General features: G+C 55.8%; 1 protein-coding gene across 3 annotated transcripts; it reads right to left on the minus strand.

Moving 5' to 3' along the window:
* Nucleotides 1-679: 679 nt before the first annotated feature.
* Nucleotides 680-18,271, minus strand: LGALS9 (galectin 9). Of its 3 annotated transcripts, XM_045487979.1 has the most exons (11): nt 18,121-18,253; nt 12,283-12,374; nt 9,667-9,868; nt 8,200-8,310; nt 6,927-7,022; nt 5,198-5,233; nt 4,582-4,632; nt 3,999-4,040; nt 3,469-3,557; nt 3,177-3,339; nt 680-1,441 (listed from the first exon to the last, which is right to left on the minus strand). In XM_045487979.1, exons 1-11 carry the CDS (start codon nt 18,157-18,159, stop codon nt 1,295-1,297), a joined length of 1,068 nt encoding a protein of 355 aa, XP_045343935.1. In that variant the 5' UTR covers nt 18,160-18,253; the 3' UTR covers nt 680-1,294. The 3 variants fall into 3 exon arrangements, with proteins under 3 accessions (XP_045343935.1, XP_045343936.1, XP_045343937.1); XM_045487980.1 differs by lacking the exon at nt 6,927-7,022 and having other exon boundaries at nt 18,121-18,271; XM_045487981.1 differs by lacking the exons at nt 3,177-3,339; nt 6,927-7,022.
* Between the last annotated feature and the right edge of the window lie 332 nt (nt 18,272-18,603).

The following is an 18,603-nucleotide window of genomic DNA, read 5'->3' on the forward strand; positions in this document are numbered from 1 at the left end:
ATGCACGCAAACCACCGGCGTCTTGTCACAACACAGACTGATTCTGGAAGTCTGCGGCAGGCCTGGGTTCTGCCTTCCTAATAAGCTCCCGGCTGCCGCCGGTGCTGTTGGTCCAAGGCCGATGCTCTGAGCCCCAGCCCGGTTCCAGAAGCACTGGATTCTTGATGGAGTCAGCAGGCTGAGTTGGCATCATGTGGGCACAGAACCGGCCTTCCTGCGCCGGCCCAGTGGCTGGTAGGGAGCCCCCCACACTGAGCCACTCTCCCCACTGTACCCTAACCCCGAACGCTGGGACCCACAGTGGAACGACACAGACAGGTGTCCACTTGAGTCAGCTTCTCCTGAGACCACACCCGCCACCTCCTCCCACTGGGACACAGGGGGCTGATAAGCCATCTGGCCTTCTGGCCCAGCCCTTGCAGTGTGAGTTTGTTTGCGGGGTTGGCCTGTTACCAAGCTTCCTGCATCACAGATTCCTGCCCAGGAGGCCTGAGCCCCACCTGCTTCGTCCCACCCACGTGGGGTATGTGAGGGACCCACTGGGAGCAGGTGTGGATGTCAGGACCCACCCCATCAGTGAACCCATGCTCTCTCCTCCGGTTGCCCTTGCCCAGAACTTCCCCAACTCCAGAGACTCCAGAATGTCTCAGACACATTCAATAACCACAGTGAGCCCATGCACAGGTGCCCATAAGCATTTGTCTTTCTTTGAAGGAGGCTGGGAAAGGACCTGCTGGCTGGTGGAGATCAGGGGAGCGTCCTCAGGGTATCTTTCCAGGAACAGGGAGGGTGGGAGCTGGGTGCAAGGCAAGGTCAAAGGAGAAAAGGGAGGGGCCCAGGACACAGCTTCCCACCAGAATGAACGGCTTGGGGCTGAGGCGGAGTTGACCGGGGGGCAGGGGGTGGGGAGTGTGACGGAGGGGCAGATGGGGTGCAGGCCTGGTCTGGGATCTTGGGCTCTCCCTTTCTGCCAAGGGGACTGAACATAGGGCTTAACCTGTGGGGACCACCCCCCTCTCCTCGGACGGCAGGACTGGGGTGGGGTGGCTGCTGGAGCCCCAGGTACTGCTCTGAGGAAGGCGCCCCCCCCCCCCACCCGCCGCCAGCTGCCCTCCTCCCCTCCAGGCTGGCTGCAGCCAGAAGCAGAGCCAGACAAGGACACAGTCTCTCCAGAAAAGTCCCCAGATCGTCAGGTGGCTGGAAAGGCCCGGGCAGGGACAGGGAAGGTGGAGGTGAGGAGCAGATCCGAACAGCAGCACGCCCCTTCCCTTACCCCCAGGGCCAGGGAGCCCGCCTATGTCTGCACATGGGTCAGCTGGATGTCACCCGCCACCTCCAGGCTGTTGATGGCAGGCAGGTTCTTCAGGCGGTGGCAGTATTCAAGCAGGTGCTGACCGTCCACGGACACCTTGAGGCAGTGGCCTTCACACATGATCCACACCTGCATGGAGGCCACGTTATTTGCACTCCCCTTGGGAAGTCCTCAACCCTAAATGCAGGCTCGTGTCTCCCACCACTGTGTCACGCCTGCCTTCAGCCCACCTGGGGGAGCCCACCCTTCCCTCCACACACCTCCTGTTCTTCCCCTTGTGCCTTTACATACCCCGCTCCCCCTTCCTCTGTGCTCGCCGCGCTGCCCCCCTGCCCCCATACAGGTGGCTTCTCCCCAACCAGCAAGCCTCCCCTGCCTTCCCCCACCTGGTCAGATGCCCCTCAGGCCGTGTCGCCCACCCTACCCCCACTCTCCCACTGACCCCAAGCCTCTAGGGGTAGGAACACTGGCCTGTGCCATCCATGTCCCTAGTGGCTGGCACCCAGCCAGCCTCCATGCCTGCACCCCCGCAGTGCAGCCTCCTGACTTGTGCTTCCCACCCCACATGTGCTCCCGGAGGCAGCGAGACCACGTCTGTGAAAACGTCACCAGGACAGCTGACACTTCCGGCACACTTACTGTGCCCTGGGCACTGTCCTAAGCCTGTCACAGACATTATTTCACTTCATTCTAACATCTCTATGAGACTGATATTATTATTAGCCCCGTTAAAAACATTTTTCTGGTAATGTTTTTGAGAGAGTGCACACGCGCAAGCGGGGGAGGGGCAGAGAGAGAAGAAGACGCGGAATCTGAAGCGGGCTCCAGGCTCTGAGCTGTCAACACAACTGGGGCTTGAACTCACAAGCCGCGAGATCACGACCTGAGCCAAAGTTGGACGCTGGACCCACACGCTGAGCCACCCAGGCGCTCCATATTAGCCCCATTTTTTAGATGAGAAAACTGAGGCCCGGAGCAGTGAAGTCACTTGCTCAAAGTCACACAGCTACCTATGAATCCATGCATACTGCTCTCTGGCTTGAAACATAACAGCACGCTGCACTGAAATCCAAACTTCTTCCCACGGCTCTCAAGGCCCTACGTCAGTCACCTCCAAGCCTGGGTGAGGAGTATCATGGCATATTTTAAGATAAGATGTCCAGGCTGGGATGGGGCCAGGTGAACCGAATGCGTAGGTGGGGCCGAGAACACCTGCCCTGTGTGATCGGGCCTCCAGCCTCACCACCCACACCTTTCTGTTGTCACTTTAGCCAGAAGCCCCTGGCCTCCCTGTCCCTAGACAGACCATGCCCCTGACTCTACCTTTGCGGGAATAGCTGCCCCCTCTGCCGCCCACCAGGAATGCCCCCTCAGATCTTTGTGAGGCGGGCTTCTTCTGAGGTCTCAGCTGCACTAGGGCCCCCTCTGACAGCTGTCCCCATCAGGGGCAGCGTGGCCCCTGCCCCAGGGCTCACTCGATCCCATTAGTCTGTTTTGCTTTCTGCACAGACCAGTTGTTATTTCCAATGACCTGTGCAGGATTGTTGAATGAGTGAGAGGTAAATGAATGACCCATGCTTGGGCCCCACCTGGCACTTACTGGCTGTGTGACCTCAGGCGAGTAACCTGCACCTGTGAGCCTGTCCCTTCACTGGCGAGCAGAGGCACCACCACCCACCCTATGTGGGACAGTACAAGGAAAACAATAATAGCAGCCATCTGTGGGGCACGTTCTGTTCTTCTAGGCCCAGGCTTCACCCCAGAGGCCTCAGCTCCCACATCTTTCAAGGTGCCCCCAGACGCCCTCCACGCCCTGCTTTGTTTGCCTGTTGACCCCCTCTGTGCTCCGGCCGCGGCATCTTACCGAGAAGCTCTGGCCTCGGACAAAAGGCATTTTTCGGGGCAGGCTTCGCTCCTCGGACCCCCAAGAGCCGTTGACCTGTGTGTTGCGGACCACGGTGTTCTCGTTGAAACGGGGGTTCAGGTGGAAGGCGATGTCACTCCCACAGCGCAGGTTGATGTGGAACCTGGGCATGGGCAGCTCCCATGAACCTCTTCTGCCCACTGAGCTCTGAGTCCCTACCCCTCCCAGCCTGCCCAGAGCCAGGGGGGATGACCAGAGGACCTTGAGAGCCTTCTTGAGGGCCCTGGCTTACCTCTGGGCACTGGGCAGGACGGTGCCAGACACGATGATGCTCTTGGAGGGGTACAGCCCACCCGGAATGGAGGTGAAAAAAGGCATCGACTATCAGGAGGAGAGGGTACAGGTCAGTCGCAGGGGGGGCTTTGTGCCAATTTCCATGAATATGGACTGTCAGCTGAGTTTGACGGCCACTTCTGAGAGTAATATATTTTCAAGAAAGAACTCCGTAATATCCTTACTTGGTTCAGTAAATGCCAACGGAAAACTTTCCAGCATTGCTCAAAGTAACGGGCTCAAGTTGTCATGAAAAGAGCTTTGGCCGGATGCCATAGGATGCTTGGGCTGAGGGGAAGGCCCTATCCTATGCTCATGTCGAAGGGACAGTTTTAAAGGTGACAGCTCCTTTCAACAGCCTTTTAATTCACTTGGATGTTTTCAAACGTTAGCTTACTAAAGGGTTGCCTTAATTTTGTAAGCCGCCCCTCACCTCCCACCCTGCCCTACTTGAACGAGGCGTCCGCCCCTCCCAGAGAAACCACTTACATAGGTTGGGTTGGGGTACGCCATAGGTGGGATGACGGGGTTCTGTTGAAAGAGACCAGGAAGTTTGGTTTGGGAGTGCACACCCACATGGGACCCCCACATTCCAGAGGCCCCTGGCCTCTCGGCTTTGCCTTCCTTCTCAAGTCAGCCTTGGTGAAACTTCTTGCCATGTTCCCTGACATCATGGCCGCCTGCCTGCAGGTAGCCGCACTAACTCCAGGCCTCCCATCTGATTTGTGCCCGTGGCGGGAGAAGCAGCAGCAGCTTAAGCCTGTGACCCGCGGTGACATGCCAGGGGCTTGTCCTCAGGACGCAGAGTCTCATACCCACATGCTGGGACCGCCGCACTCCCCTCTCAGCGACAGCAGGACCAGTTTTTTTGCTGGTCCCTGAGAAACCCGCTCCAGAATCTTTGCCGTCCCCAGGGGCATTTTACTCATGTGCCTCCTGAGCAGAAGGCCCAACCCCCCAAAACCCTATCCTCTTTGCTGCCCTTCCTTCCTGCCTCTGGGACTAGAGAATTCAGTCCTTGGTGAAGGGGCACACGGTGGGGCCGTGATCTGACCCGAGCTTTCAAACTTACAGGGAACATCTGCCCGGGGGCGCTCTGCATGGTGTGGATGACGGTTTGAGTCTGGAAGAAAGAAATCCAGATTTGAACCGGCTCTCCGCGGCGTCAAGACCACCAGCTGCCACCAGAGGACATCACTTAACCCCCTATGAGGTGACTCCATCTTGAGCGTGTAAGCGGCCCAATGGCCCCCACCAGATCCCCCGAAACTGGCGGATGGAGGGGTATCTTCTCTCAAGGGGGTGAGGTGGGGGCAAAGGTTTCTTCTACTTGGAGAAGAAATATGGCTGTGGCCTGTGGCTCGTCTTTCTCCTCAGGGGACTTTATGTGGCACAGCCTCGCTTTACGAGAGGAACGAGTGGATGTGTGGCCTCAGTCTCCTGTGGCCGCTCACAGAAAAGGGCAGGGGCTTGAGCAGACAGGGGGCAATTCAAGGTGTTTCCCAATTCACGAGGGCCAGCCAACCCCCTTGCCCTGCTTCCACCCTCCCCCCCACCCCCCCACGACAGCCAGGCAGACGGCCCAGGGTGGCCTCCCCGTGGGAGAGGCCCGGTGCCCAGCCTGCCTCCTCCTTTGAACCCACCGGAAGAAGCAAAATTAAGAGGATGGGAGAAATCCAGAGACTTACAATGGGAGCCGCGTTGGCCTGCCAAATGCCTGGAGACTGAAGGGGAGGAGAAAAATCAAACAGTAGTTGACGTTGGTGTTTCACGAGGGTGAGACGCTGGCGGAAAGTGGAGAAATGCCTCCCCAGACTCACGCTCACCTCCTTCCTGCTCCCTAGCAAGCCTTCCAGAGCAAGCCTCCCCCACCCTCCCAGGCCCACCAGGGTTGGGGGGTACAGTCAGGGTTGGGGGTACGGTCAGGTTGGGGAACATCCGCATTGGCTCCTCCAGAGGGAGAAGAGGATGGGTCGCAGAGAGACCGTACAGCTTCCCTTCCCTCCCCGAGGCAAAACCACTACTTCCGGTGCCCTATTTCATCCGTAAGGTCAACCATTTAGTGAAGGCCGGCTGTGTGCCAGGCTCTGGCTTTGGCACTTTTACAAGGGAGACACCCTCGGCTCCTGTTTCGCTAGCGAGGCAGCTGGGTCAGAAAGGTTAAGCAACTTGCCCAAGCTCCTCCCAGTAGTAAGTGATAAAATCCAAACTGCTACTCGGTTTTGGCTGATTGTATCTACCACACCCCGTCGTCCCCAGGCCAGAGCCAAAGTCGGGCTGCCCTGCAAGACTCCCTGAAGCTTGCCCGGTCCTGAAGTCAGCGGGGCGCGAGGCGCATGCCCTGTCTGTACCGCGATGGGCCACAGAAAGCCTGGGTAGAGAGGCACCCCTTCCTCAGCCCCTGCTGCTCCAGTGCTCGAAGGAGGGGCCAGGCCATGCTTCCCTTCCTGTCCTAGACCCTGTCCCCACCCAGCAGACCGTTCTTGCCCTGGCTGGTCTCCCCTTCTGCTGGCTGTGCAAACCACACTCCACATGCACCGAGCCCCTACTGCTTGCCCAGATGCTAGGCTAAGTGCTGAGGATACACAAACGAACGACCCACAGTCCCAGCCCACAAGGGGCTTGTGGGTGTAGGGAAGGAGGGGGTGGAGGGACAGGGACAGATACGTAGGCACAGTTACAACAGGACATGGTAATTGGCATAGCACAGATATATACAAAGTCCATGGGGACACTGGGGTGGGGGTGGGGGGGGGGGGACATCCAACGATGTTCCAAGCAGCAAAGATGCCCTTGAAGAGTGACATTTAAGCAGAGCAGTGAAGGGCTGTTAGACGTTGGCTGGGGCTGAGGTGGCCCAGGGTGTTTTCGGCACCAGGATTGCAGGTGCAAAAAGCATGTGGCCCCAGAGAGCCTCAAGTGAGCAGTGGAGGCTGCCTAAGCTTCATGGGGGAAGGGGTGTGGCCAGGAGGTGGGCTGGGGCAGGACTGGGGTGGGAGCAGGGTGGTTTCTGCACATCCTGCCAGGAATTTAAGGCTTTATTTAGAAGGGTTTGCAGCCTTTAGGATTTTTAAGCAGGGAGAGGACGCAGTCGCATTTGGGTGTAGGGAGGTCACTGCCGCAGTGGGCGGGGTGAGTGGGGAACTAGAGCCCGGTCCTTGTAGTCAAGGGTCAGACGGCCTGGCCCAAGAAAGGCAGTGGCTTCGGGAGGGAGAGGTGTGGGTGCAATGCAGGCATACTAAGGAGGGGAAGGAAGGCCGACTCCCAGGTCCCCAGCTCTGGGCCAGGTGGTGTGGTGGAGACAGGGAAGCTTTGGGTAGGCATCATGGGGCCCGCCTGCTGGAACCAGCCTCTCGGAGCCTCTGTCCTTCCTGATGAGCGCTCGCTCGGCCTCCAAGGCCTCCACATTGAACTCACTTTTGGCTTTCGCCCTTTGGGCCTGGGTGGGAAACAGGCAGTCTGGGAGAACTGCACCGTGGAGAAGGCAGGCTGCATAGGGGTTGCTCGCATGTTCTGTTAAAACAAAAGGCACCAAGGCATGAAGAGAAGCATTCATGGAGCCAAGGAAGCTCAGACAGGCAGGGGCCTGGGCCAGAGGGAGGAAGCCAGGCAGGCCGGGGAGGGTGTTCAGGATCATGCAGAGAGGCAGAGGGAGGATTCGGCTCCAGTGAGGGACAGCAGGCCAGTGAGCTCCTGCCCCACCCTCCCCCACCCTCCTCCATCTTTCTCCTTCGCCCTCCCTTCCCCTTCCCTTCTCTCTTCCCCAGACCCGTGGGGAAAGAGTTGGGTAGGCAGGGAATGTGAGAGATTAGGACAAGAGAGAGAGGAGCTTGGACCCACTGAGGGCCTGCTGTGTGCTTTTCTCATCTCAGGGAGCACCAGGACCAAAAATGGTGACAGCGGTCCCCCCCTCAGCCTCCTGGGGCCCTGAGGGAACGTGCGCCCAGCATACCCCATCCTCCCAGTTTTCAAAAAAGCCAGAAATCCTGGCTTTTTTTTCCTCTCCTTTTTTTTTTCCCCTTTAATTGTGGTGACACACGTGTGAATTTACCATCTCAACCAATTTTAAGTGTATGGTTCCAGTGGCATTAAGTACATTGGCACTGTCATACATCTGTAACCACCACCCACTTCCAGAATGCAAAACTTCTTCTCCTGACCTTTTAGATGCTGGCAACATGTTCGAAAATGTTGATACACGGAGAGGGGCCAATAGACCCTGGCGTGGGCCCAGGCAGGCCGTCTTGTGAGCTCATTGAATTCACCCAATAACTCATGGGGCAGCAGTGGCTACGCCCCTTCCACAGATGGGGAAACTGAGGCTGGGAGAGGCACAGTTGCTTGTCTAAGATCTCACAGCTGGTGATAATGGCAGAGCTAGGCATCTGAGCTAGATTCAGTTGGATTCCCAAGCCTGGGTTCTTTCTAGAGCCATGTGGCCTCCTAAGCATGGTGGAAATAGAGAGTGACAGAGAGCGGTGGCCAGAGTGTCTGGGAGACTGAGACGAGGGTTCTGGACAAAGACAGTAAGTAACACAGAAGGACAGGACAGGGGAGCTGGAGGTGTGCTCCCAGAGTCACCTGGGTAGGACATTGGCTGCTACCGTTGGGCCCTCCCAGCAGGGCCTACGTGCAGCTAGACTGGGCCCTGCACTCAGCCCTGAGACAGGTGCCAAAGGGACATTCTGACCTGGAAGCCGATGTAGGACAGGTGCACAGCACCGCTGATGGAGAGGGTGTCCACGCGGTGGAAGGGCACACGGTGTGAGTACTGCACAAAATGGCTCCCGTTCACTGTCACCTGTGAAGACAAGTGCATATTCCAGAACAGTGGTCTCAGGCCAGGGCGGGGGACCTGAACCCCTGCTCCCAGGAATTAAGACCTGTGTTTGGTTTTCACATCTGTCCCCCAGGGGTCAGGGACACCAGCCTTTAGAGCTGTGCCAGTTGTAAGAACATGGCCTATGATCCAAAGTGCATCGGAACTCAGTCCCTACTGGGCTCTACTGGGCTTTTTAGTTCTTACGGTCATTTGTTTATTGCAATCAGTTTACCTTTCTTTCTTTTTTTTTTTTTTAATTTTTTAAATGTTTATTTTTTTTTTTTTTTAATTTTTTTTTTCAACGTTTATTTATTTATTTTTTTGGGACAGAGAGAGACAGAGCATGAACGGGGGAGGAGCAGAGAGAGAGGGAGACACAGAATTGGAAACAGGCTCCAGGCTCTGAGCCATCAGCCCAGAGCCTGACGCGGGGCTCGAACTCCCGGACCGCGAGATCGTGACCTGGCTGAAGTCGGACGCTTAACCGACTGCGCCACCCAGGCGCCCCTTTTAATGTTTATTTTTGAGAGAGAGAGCACGCACGGGTGGGGGAGGGGCAGAGAGCGAGAGAGAGAGGGAGACACAGAATCTGAAACAGGCTCCAGGCTCCGAGCTGTCAGCACAGAGCCCAACGTGGGGCTCGAACTCACGAACCATGAGATCATGACCTGGGCTGAAGTCAGATGCTTAACCAACCGAGCCACCCAGGTGCCTCAATCAGTTCATCTTTCTAATGTTAGCTCATGGAGGTGTTGTTTAAATATGCATAAGCATGTTCATGGGGAGCAGGGGAGAGGCAGGTTGTACACTGAGGGGACGGGAACATCCATGCTCGCACAGAGAAGGACAGACACGGGGACACTCACCCCCACCTGTCTCCCAAGCCCAGAGACACTACTCTGCTTACATAATTTGCAACACCATGTAAAACTAAGCCATTGGCGGAACCCGGACAAAGGCTGCAACAATATTAGCAAAAACCAAACGTTAGCAGGGACCTGCAGGGGAGGAAAGCCTACAGCAAAGGGATGGAATGAACTAGAACTTTAAAGACCCGCAAGGCCCAAAAGCGCCACGGTGATTTACCTAGTTCCTATTTCCTGAGTAAAAGAGCAACAGGTGTCCCTGTAGATGTGCAGGTGAAGGTGTGTGAGCAGACTGTGGCCATCGCTAACGTTCTTACAAGGCAAACGTCCTGCCATCTGTAGAATGGCATTGCTCACGTGACCATTTAAAAGCTCACGTGACTTCTGATGGCTGCTCACCGCACCTGATAGGGCCGGGAGGGAGGGGAAGGAGGCGGTGGGAAGGCAGGCGAGGGGGGCTGCTTCTCACCTTGAAATTGTAGCTGTCCACCAGGAAGCAGAGCTCAAATGGGTTCCCCATCTGGAAAGGCATATGCATCTTCCTCTCCTCTGGCCCCCAGCATCCGTTCTGCTTTGTGTTGCAGACCACATACCCGCCCTCTTCGAACCGTGGGTTGAAGTGGAAGGCAATGTCATTGTCGCTGGGGCCGGAATGAAAGTTCACAGCAAACCTAGGCAGAAAGAGATTCCGCAGCCTGGTTTATTGCCAAGTGGGGGGAGGGGGGCTCACGCCCTTGACTTGGTCTGTCTGCGAACTTGCATACAACCTGCATGGCAGGTTTGGACCCATCCTTAGTTTGTTGCCATCCTCTCTGTTCACCTAGCTTGGACTTCGTGTGTGTTTGTGCAATTGTTGCATGCTGCCCTTACGGTATGATTTTCTAAAAAGACGTAGAACACGGGTAAACAAAAATAGTTGACACTTTCACGCCAAGTGGATACTCGGAGGCCAGCCCCCATCAGCTCAGTTGGGAAAGAAGAAAACCAATTCAAAGGTGATGCAGAATTGAGGGAATAGGCCTCCAGAGCTGGTTTCTAAGGCACAGAGTAAGCAGTAGCTCTCTGTCTCTCACTGGAGGTTGGCGTGCATCCCACACATGACGTGCGGAGCGGTGGCCCCAAAGTCAGCAGGGCTGGACCCAGACCCCAGCTCTACACTGCTCGTCGTTTGTGACAGTTCTGAACCACACTACCCTCAAGTCACCATCACCAGGGAGGTGAGTTACTTCCTTTGGGGATGCTTAATGAGGCGGTGTTCTGGAAAGCCCCACCCAAGTCCATTTCCATTCCTGCCTCTCTCCTCGGAAGCAGCCTCTCACTATCAAAACTGCCTTTGGGTACAGCCTGTGGCTCCGAGGTGAGGGATTAAAACGAAGAACCTTCCCAGGAGCCTGGCTCCCAGAAGGGGCACAGTAAACATTTGTTCTGTCTCTTCCCAGACAGAGCTCCCTCAGGTCCTACAACCAAGTTCCAGCCTGAGGCTCTCCTCCGAGGTGTCTCTGTCCGCAGCCTTCCCTGAGCTCAGCGCACCAGCGTGGTCCGCCGCCTGCTTCTTCGGGTCACTCCGGTCTCCCCAGCTAACGCACAGTGCTCTCCTGTCACCCACATCCCCCACGGTGCCGGGCTCTGCACCAAGCCCAGAAGCGGCCCTTGAGAGTCATTCTATTAAATTCCTGCAGAGGCCGCTTGATTTCTTGCTGGAGGAGCTCTTAGAAAATTTCTGCCTCGGGGCCCCTGGCTGGCTCAGTCAGGTAAGCGTCCAACTTCGGCTCAGGTCACCATGTTACAGCTCATGGGTGCGAGCCCCATGTCGGGCTCTGTGCTGACAGCCCAGAGCCTGGAGCCTGCTTCAGATTCTATGCCTCCCTCTCTCTCTGCCCCTCCCCCACTCATGCTCTGTTTCTGTCTCTCAAAAATAAATAAATGTAAAAAAAAAAGAAAAGAAAACGAAAGCGAAAACTGCTGCGTGCAGAAGCTTTGCAGGAAGAAGTGGGACAGTCTCTGTTAGACAGGATGGGAGTAGAAAGCCATCCTGGTGCCAGGGGAGGGGTAGGCAGAGGGAGAGAGAAAGAAGGGAAGTTCAGAGGTGAGGTCCCGAAGTTCCCTGCTGGCAGGGTTTAGGGGGGATCCTGGTGCCTCCCTTCCCTCAGAGTCTCCTGGGGGCGCTCAGGGCTCTGGGACAAGTCCCACGATCAGCGCGACCATGTCCACCTGGCAGGGAAACGGTGGTGGAGGAAGTCATCTAGAGTCTAGATGCCGAGCTGAGGTAGGGCCCGGCCTGGGAGTGACGTGAAGGTGGGTCCAGGAGGTCCCAGAACCCGTGCCAGGTGGTGAGCGAGAGGACCACAGTGAGCAAGAGACATTGGGGATTGAGGCAGAAAGGCTTCCGAGAGAGGCCGCGGGTCCAGACGGGCTCCCGTGGGCACTGTGGACCTCAGGAAACAGCCCCCATGTACACAGGCCCTGTGCAAAGTGGGCGAGAAGCTGGACCGCAGCGGAGGCCAGGCAGGGCCGCCCGAGCTTCCGAAGGGCCTCCAGCCTCTGAGGAGTCCTCGAGTGCCTCCCCGCCTCCCTGTTCCCAGAAATCCCTCCTTGGGAAGGAGGAGGGTGGTGGGAAACAGCACTTAAATGGTGTTTGTGTTTTGGATTGACTTAGTATTTTCCAGAAAAGACCTTGACACTGAAAGCGACTTGTATTTGATGGCAAGTTTCAATATTTCTGTATCAGCCAGAAGAGGGCTCCAAAGTACTTAAGGGTAAGTTCAGGAAATAAAGGAAGTGATATTTTTGCCACTCAGTTATGGTGTAGAAAGTTCGATCCCAGAACAAAATCATCTGCTTCTGGGCTGGCCTGCCTCCCTCCTTAAACTATGAGCTCCTGTCACCCCGATGTCTATGGGGGATCTCTGTTAATGGTGGCCAGACGCTACGAGCAGATGACAGTGGTGTCACACAGATCACCCGGGATCCCCCGAGCCAGGCGCAAGTGGCTCCGAGGGTGTAGGGCGAACCCACCTGAGCTGACAGGGGCCACGGTTTGCCAAGGGGTGAGGCTAGAGAGAAAAAAAAAAACAGTTCCAGGTACCTGGTTCCATTGTAGTAAAGAACGGTCCCAGTGAGAGTGATTTTAAGTCCATCCTGGAGACCCCCCTGGATTTTCCCAGAGAAGGGGATGATCTGTAGGGAGAAGAGGCAGGTCAGTCAGTGGGCCCACCTCCGTCTGGTCCCCCCAGCACTTGCTAGAGGCGCCTGGGTGTGTCAGCCTCATGGATCCTCCGGGCCTGTGAGGGAGCAGATCTGAGTCCAGATAGTTCCACACACATTCTAAGATTGTGACAGGGAGGCTCTGGGGCTCTGAGATGACGTGATGGGGGGCTGGCCTCCCTTGAGAGTCTGAAAGTGACAACTGCTAAGAGGAAGTAACATGTACATGGCCCCGAGATGGGAAGGAGCCAGTGATGGGGGGAAGGAGCCAGTGATGGGAGGAAGGAGTGATGGGAGCGCTGGACCCCAGGTCAAGCTCCTAGCAAAGGCCCCAGAGCCCTGGCTGGGGACTCAGGAGGCCCAAAGGACCAAAAGAGACCACCCATTCTAGAGGATAAACCTTCCACTTGCCTGACAGGGCCAGGAAGAATGCATCCTCCCCTGCTCCTGCCCTCCCCACCCATAGAACCATGGTGACCATGACCTTTGCCCTGCCAGCCACCTCAGGTAGAGCCTCTCCTCAGATGCTCTCTGCAGCCATGGGGCAGCCCCCTCTTCTACTTCTGCTTTTCGGCTCCCCGTTCCTTTCCTCAGGCCCTCGGCAGCCTCCGAAGTCCTCCTCCTAGGGCCCCTCAGCACCAGCTTTGTCAAATTCTCATTCCTGGGCCACTTTAAAGGACCAACGGTTACGGTGAGGCACGCCTCCTTTCCGAGCCAGACGTACTCCAGGTCTGAATGCTAATTCTTTGGCTCATTACCTGAGTGGCCTTGGGAAGCTTATTGAACCTCTCTTTGCCTCAGTTTCCTCATCTGTAAACAGAGGGATAAATCCCCCCCTTCTGTGTCAGTTTGATGATTAAGAAAAAGTCTGCGGAAGAAGCTGGCACCTAGCAGGTGTCTCTCTACCGCCTCCCTTCTTCGATGTTGGGCTCTCTGAGCGAACCCCCCAAACTGGTTATTTCTCAACTGTCAAAGCCTAACTCCAGAATCCCTCTTAACTAATGTGGTTGTATAACCTGCATTAGACTGGGAGAGACATCTAGCTCCCCGTCAATTTTCACACTTAAGTTGTTCACACCTTCTCTAACTTCTCCCCTAGGTCAGTTCCTTGCAAAAATGAAATGCTTACAGGAGCCAGGCCGGTGATATGTGTGAGATGTCCAGGTAAGGCGATAGGCGAGAGGGACTGGAGGGGAGTATTACAAACTAGATGTCGCCTCCCTCATCTAACAGGGCAGTGTGCGTTCAGCTCTAACCAGTGATCACCACCCATGCCCTGTGCCGGCAGAGCTCCCAAATTTTTAGAAGACAGAAATCTGGATTTTCTTTTCTGTAAAACTTTCCAATTTCTGGGGGGAGAATTCTTTAAAAAGGATTTTGGGGGCACCTGGGTGGCTCAGTTGGTTAAGCGTCTGGAGCTCTTGGTTTTGGCTCAGGTCAGGGTCGTGCAGTTCACGAGATCAAGCCCCCAGTCGGGCTCTGTGCTGGCCTCGTGAAGCCTGCCTGGAATTCTCTCTCTCACCCTCTCTCTCTGCCTTTCCCCGCTTGTGCTCTCTCCCTCTCTCAAAAATAAATAAGCATTAAAAAAAAAAGAGAGAGAGAGAGAGAGGGGCGCCTGGGTGGCTCAATCAGTTCAGCATCTGACTTCTGCTCAGGTTATGATCTTGCGGTTTGTGAGTTTGAGCCCCATGTGCTGTGCTGACCGCTCAGAGCCTGGAGCCTGCTTCGGATTCTGTGTCTCCCGCTCTTTCTGTCCCTCCCCTGCTCGTGCTCTTTCTCTCTCTCAAAAACAAATACACATTAAAAAAAGAGATAGAAAAGAAAAAAATACTCCTGGCAAGCATGCGTCCTTCACTTAAGCACATCCACGCTAAAGTGTGAAGAACTAAAAGCAGAGTGTGGTTAGGTGGGTTTATCAGCACACAGAAGGGAGGGTGAGATCGTGGGGACGGGGCAGCACAGGTTAATCCTAAGCAACGATTTCCCCAGAAAGGTTTTGAGCTTTCAATGTGTCTTAAATGGTGTCCCCAAATTCCGAAAACCAAGATTATTTTAAATGGAGTACAACTTTGCAGACAAGGCTATTCAACCGCAGCATTGTGACAGCAGAGGATTGGAAAGAAAAGTTCAGCAAGAGGATGATGGTGAAGTAAATGGGTTCGATGTAGCCTCCACAAAAAAAGGAAGAGGAAGAAGGGAATTCTTTGACAACTGATACGAAATGACCCCATTTGTAGAAAAAACATGGGTGGGAGGCCATATACATGCATTTACTTTTTGATGAGGGAGCAGAAGGCAAGCTGGCAGGTCTCAAACACTGCCCCCCCCCCCGCCCCCACCCCGTGGGATATGTGTGATATTCCTCAGGGACTCCTGGCTGCCTAAGAACAAAGGAAAAGGAAAAAACTAATGATTAACTGATAGAGATCATAGTCACCCTCCATCACCCTCCACAGTGATGTAGGGAACACAGGCAGAAGGAAATGGCAGATAAAACTAAATTTCCTTATAACCTGCAGCCCATTGACGAATACTTGAGGCTGGCGGAGTGAAATGTTTCTCCAGAGACTCCCTACCGTCTTGCTAGAGGGAAGAACAACCTTAGCTGGACAATACGTAGGCCTCCAGTATCCCATGAGTCTCTAGCATTTGAAAATCTCAGTGGAAACTTCCCCTGGACTCTACCTCCCCCAACCCCATAGTATATAACAGGTGTCTCTTCATAGTCCTGGGGCAACAACTCCTGCCCGCAGATCCTGTCCCCGTGCTGCAATAAAATCACCTTTTTGCACCAAAGACGTCTTCGGGAATTCTTTCTTGGCCGTCGGCTCCGGACCCCATGAACCCCACTGTCGCCCCCAAAACCTCATCTCCTATTATGCACAGAATATCTGTGGATGGATTCAAAGAAACTGACAATACTGGCTGACTCCGACGAGGTCCGGTGGGTTGAATAATTACTCCGCCTTCCCCGCCGCCCCAAACGTCTACGTTCCAATCCCTGGACTTTGTGGCTCCCGTATGTCACCTTAGGAAGCAAATGGGGATTTGAAAGATGTGATTCAGTTACAGATCTTGAGATGGGGAGTTTATCCTAGATTATCTGGGTGGACCCAATGTCATCACAGGGACCTCAAAGAGAGAGGCAGGAGAACAGAGTTAGTGGTAGGAGGTGTGACAACAGAAGCAAGAAGCTGCTGGCCGTGAAGATGGAGGGAACCCCAGCCGCGGTAGGCAGGCAGCTTCCAGAAGCTGGAGAAGGCGAGGAGAGCTTCTCCCCTGAAGCCTATATTTTTGGATTTCTGCCCTCCAGAACTGTAAGAGAACAAATCTGTATCATTTTAGGCCTGGTGGGCCAAGTCTGTTGTGGAATTTGGACCCGTGCACGCGCAGGAGAGAGAGAGAGAGAGAGAGAGAGAGAGAGAGAACTCTTGGATTTATGGTCCCAAAGACGTGCCTCCTTGTGGTAACAGCTCTCCTACTGGGCAAGTCACTTGATCTGTCTGTGCCCCAGGTCCCTCCTCAGGACAGTGGGACAATAGCACCAACCTGACCGTGCTCGTGAGAGGATTTGATGAGATGCCACACACTGCCACACACGAAAGCCCCTTGGTTCACAGGCCTTTGACAATGGCAGCTGTTTGCATCAGGATGTGACTCTGCTGGGTCAGAACTTGCTCTCGGCCCCTGGCTGTGCCTGGAGGCTGAGGACTTTCTCCTCCTCTTCTGATCTGGAAGAACCAGGCTCTACCTGCCTGCCTCCGCAGCTGCCTTCTGGAGGAGGCCCAGGGTCACCAGAGGGCTCACTGGCAGGAGGCGGCGGGAGACTTTCGGCCAAAGGGAGCCATTGCCCTACAGGTTCTGAGGCCCCTCTGGTGGCTGACCTTCCTTCCCTGTCACCTCATTATCCACTCTGAGTGCCACTTTTACAGAGGAAACTGAGGCACAAAAGATTTGGTAGTTTGCCCAAGGCCACTCAGCTGGTGACAGCATGGGGTCTGAATCCCAGCACAAGGCTGGTCAGGTGAGGCATGTGGGGAGTGGGCAGGAGACGGGGGGGGGGGGGGGGGGGGCAGATTCCCAAGGCGGCCCTCATGGTGTTTGGCTCCTCAGAACAGCTGGGCCGCGGGACCTTCCTGCCACCCTTGGGAGGAAGCAACGTTCCCACGGCTGGACGTCAGAGGGCCACTTGGGAGAGGGCACCCTTGTGGGACGGGCAGGTTTTCCTGGTGCCTGTGGGGACTGCACCCATCCTCTTTCTCGTTCGGACTCCAAGGCCCTGTTTTAACTCACTGTTGTCCGCAGGAAGATTCTCCTTCTCATCTGAAACCCTCGAATGCAAGGATTGGCAAGTAAAAACTAGCCACCAGAATCATGAAATGTCGGGGCCTGTGAGGATCTCTGGGATCTCTCATCTGATGGAGAATGAGCCCGAAGTGACACATTTTGACACTGAGAGCCCCATGGAGGGCCAGCTAACTGGAGCCAGGCCCAGCTTCCTCCAGCGACACCTCCCCTCCCCCCACCCCTGCCCCACAGCCTCTGTCAGGCTACCAGCCCAGCCCTTCCGGAAGCTCTTGGCCAAGGCCCAGAGGGGCTCCTACGAAGCCTCCTGGGCCTCCTGGGCCCTGCTGCTTGCCTGCCTTCCCCTGTTAATTGCTCTCTCTCTGTGGGCACCTCTCTCTTCTGGCGGTAAGTCAAGGCACCTCCCTTAGTTGCCACTTATCATCTGGGGACATTTGGCAAGTGGCCTCAGCTCCTCTGAGTCTCAGTTTCCTGCGTCTGATGTGGGGGTCATAAGACTCACAGGGTTTAAACAAGGCCACCGGCAGACGGAGTCTACTCACATGTGGCCAAGGGTTGGAGGCAGCCCCCTGGGCCCCGCTCTGCAGGGACAGCCCCACTCCCCTCTCGTTCCCAAGATGGCCCCTCTGCACACACCCTTGGCCTGCCTCTGCCTTGCTAACTCACCCCTCAGGGAGCAGACACCTCCCCCGGAAAGCGTCCCCTGCTGCCTCCAGACTCCTAATAATACAAAACACTTCCAAAGCCCCCTCCCTACAGTGTGCCAGGCACTGTGGCCACACTTTAGATATGCTACCTCCCTAATCCTTACCCAACCCTGGGAGGTGAGCCCGAAGATGATCCCCTTTTACAGATGTGGAAATTGAGGCCCAGAGAGGTAAAAGTAACTTGCCTGAGGCCCCCCAGCTAGTAAAATGGCTGGACCCAGGGAGGCCATCTCCAAAGTAAGCGTCCTTAACCGCCGCGCTGGGCTGTTTTCCTCCCCCGGAAGCCCTGGTCGCTGCCCCGTGAACATACAAACCATCACTCTTCTCGTTATTATGCCTGCCTCCCCCCTCTTCCCCCTCCCCACACTTCCCACACCTAGGACATTTGTCGAAGAGGCATGAATCCCTCGGACGGGCTCCCAGGGGAGCTCCATGAACCTTTGTCAGAGGCATGAATCCTGGTGGTTATCAGCCCGCCAGTCCAGTCCGGAGATGCAAGGGAGACCGGCATGGGGTGCGCTGGGACTGCCCCTCCTGGCTTTCTGCTCTTTGCCTTGTGTCCTCTTCGGGACACCTGCCCTCCGCCTGCTGCAACCCACGGGTCATTTCCCCACAGACCCAGCGCTGTTTCCTCCTGGCGGAGGCAGCCAGCTCAGCCAGGGCCAGCCCATGCCAGCACCAGCCATGCCCTCAGCCCCAGAACTCACCGGGTTCAGGTAGGGAGGCTGGGAGCTGCTTAAGGCCATCTCTCCACTGCCCGTGTGGCCCTTGCTGCTCTCCACGGCCAGCCAGGCAGTCAGTTCTCTGCACTGGGAGGAGATAACCAGGAAATAGAAACTGGAGCAAACCTACAGTTACTCAGTAGGGAGGAGCCAGAGGCAAGAGGAAGTGGTCTGGAGAAAAAGAGAAAGGGAGGGTGTTGAGGGAGGGCTGGGGGTACACTGAGGGAAGAGGGAGCAGACACTCCTCACCTCAGTGACCTTTGCCCTTCCTCTCTCCTGTGCTCCACTCCAACAAACCACTTGTGTTTGGTTCAGACAGATTCAAAGAGCCTAACCTCACTGACATAGCAAGTTTCTAGAGGACACTGTCCACGAGCGTGTGGCCGTGTCTCCTGCGTATGCCTGCCCACAGGGCCCAGAAAACAGTGGGGCTGTGCTGGGCATCGCCCGTGCACGGGGCGGTGGGGA

This window comes from Leopardus geoffroyi, chromosome E1 (assembly GCF_018350155.1).
Source record: "Leopardus geoffroyi isolate Oge1 chromosome E1, O.geoffroyi_Oge1_pat1.0, whole genome shotgun sequence".
NCBI lineage: Eukaryota > Metazoa > Chordata > Mammalia > Carnivora > Felidae > Leopardus > Leopardus geoffroyi.

Excerpts from the sequence above, each read along its gene's own strand:
- LGALS9 (XM_045487979.1), bottom strand. The coding sequence starts at position 18,159 with ATGGCCTTAAGCAGCTCCCAGCCTCCCTACCTGAACCCG. Across the intron at positions 8,311-9,666 it reads TGGACAGCTACAATTTCAAG|GTGACAGTGAACGGGAGCCA; the intron begins GTGAGAAGCAGC and ends TTGTCTTCACAG. Across the intron at positions 1,442-3,176 it reads TCCGAGGCCAGAGCTTCTCG|GTGTGGATCATGTGTGAAGG; the intron begins GTAAGATGCCGC and ends GCCTCCATGCAG.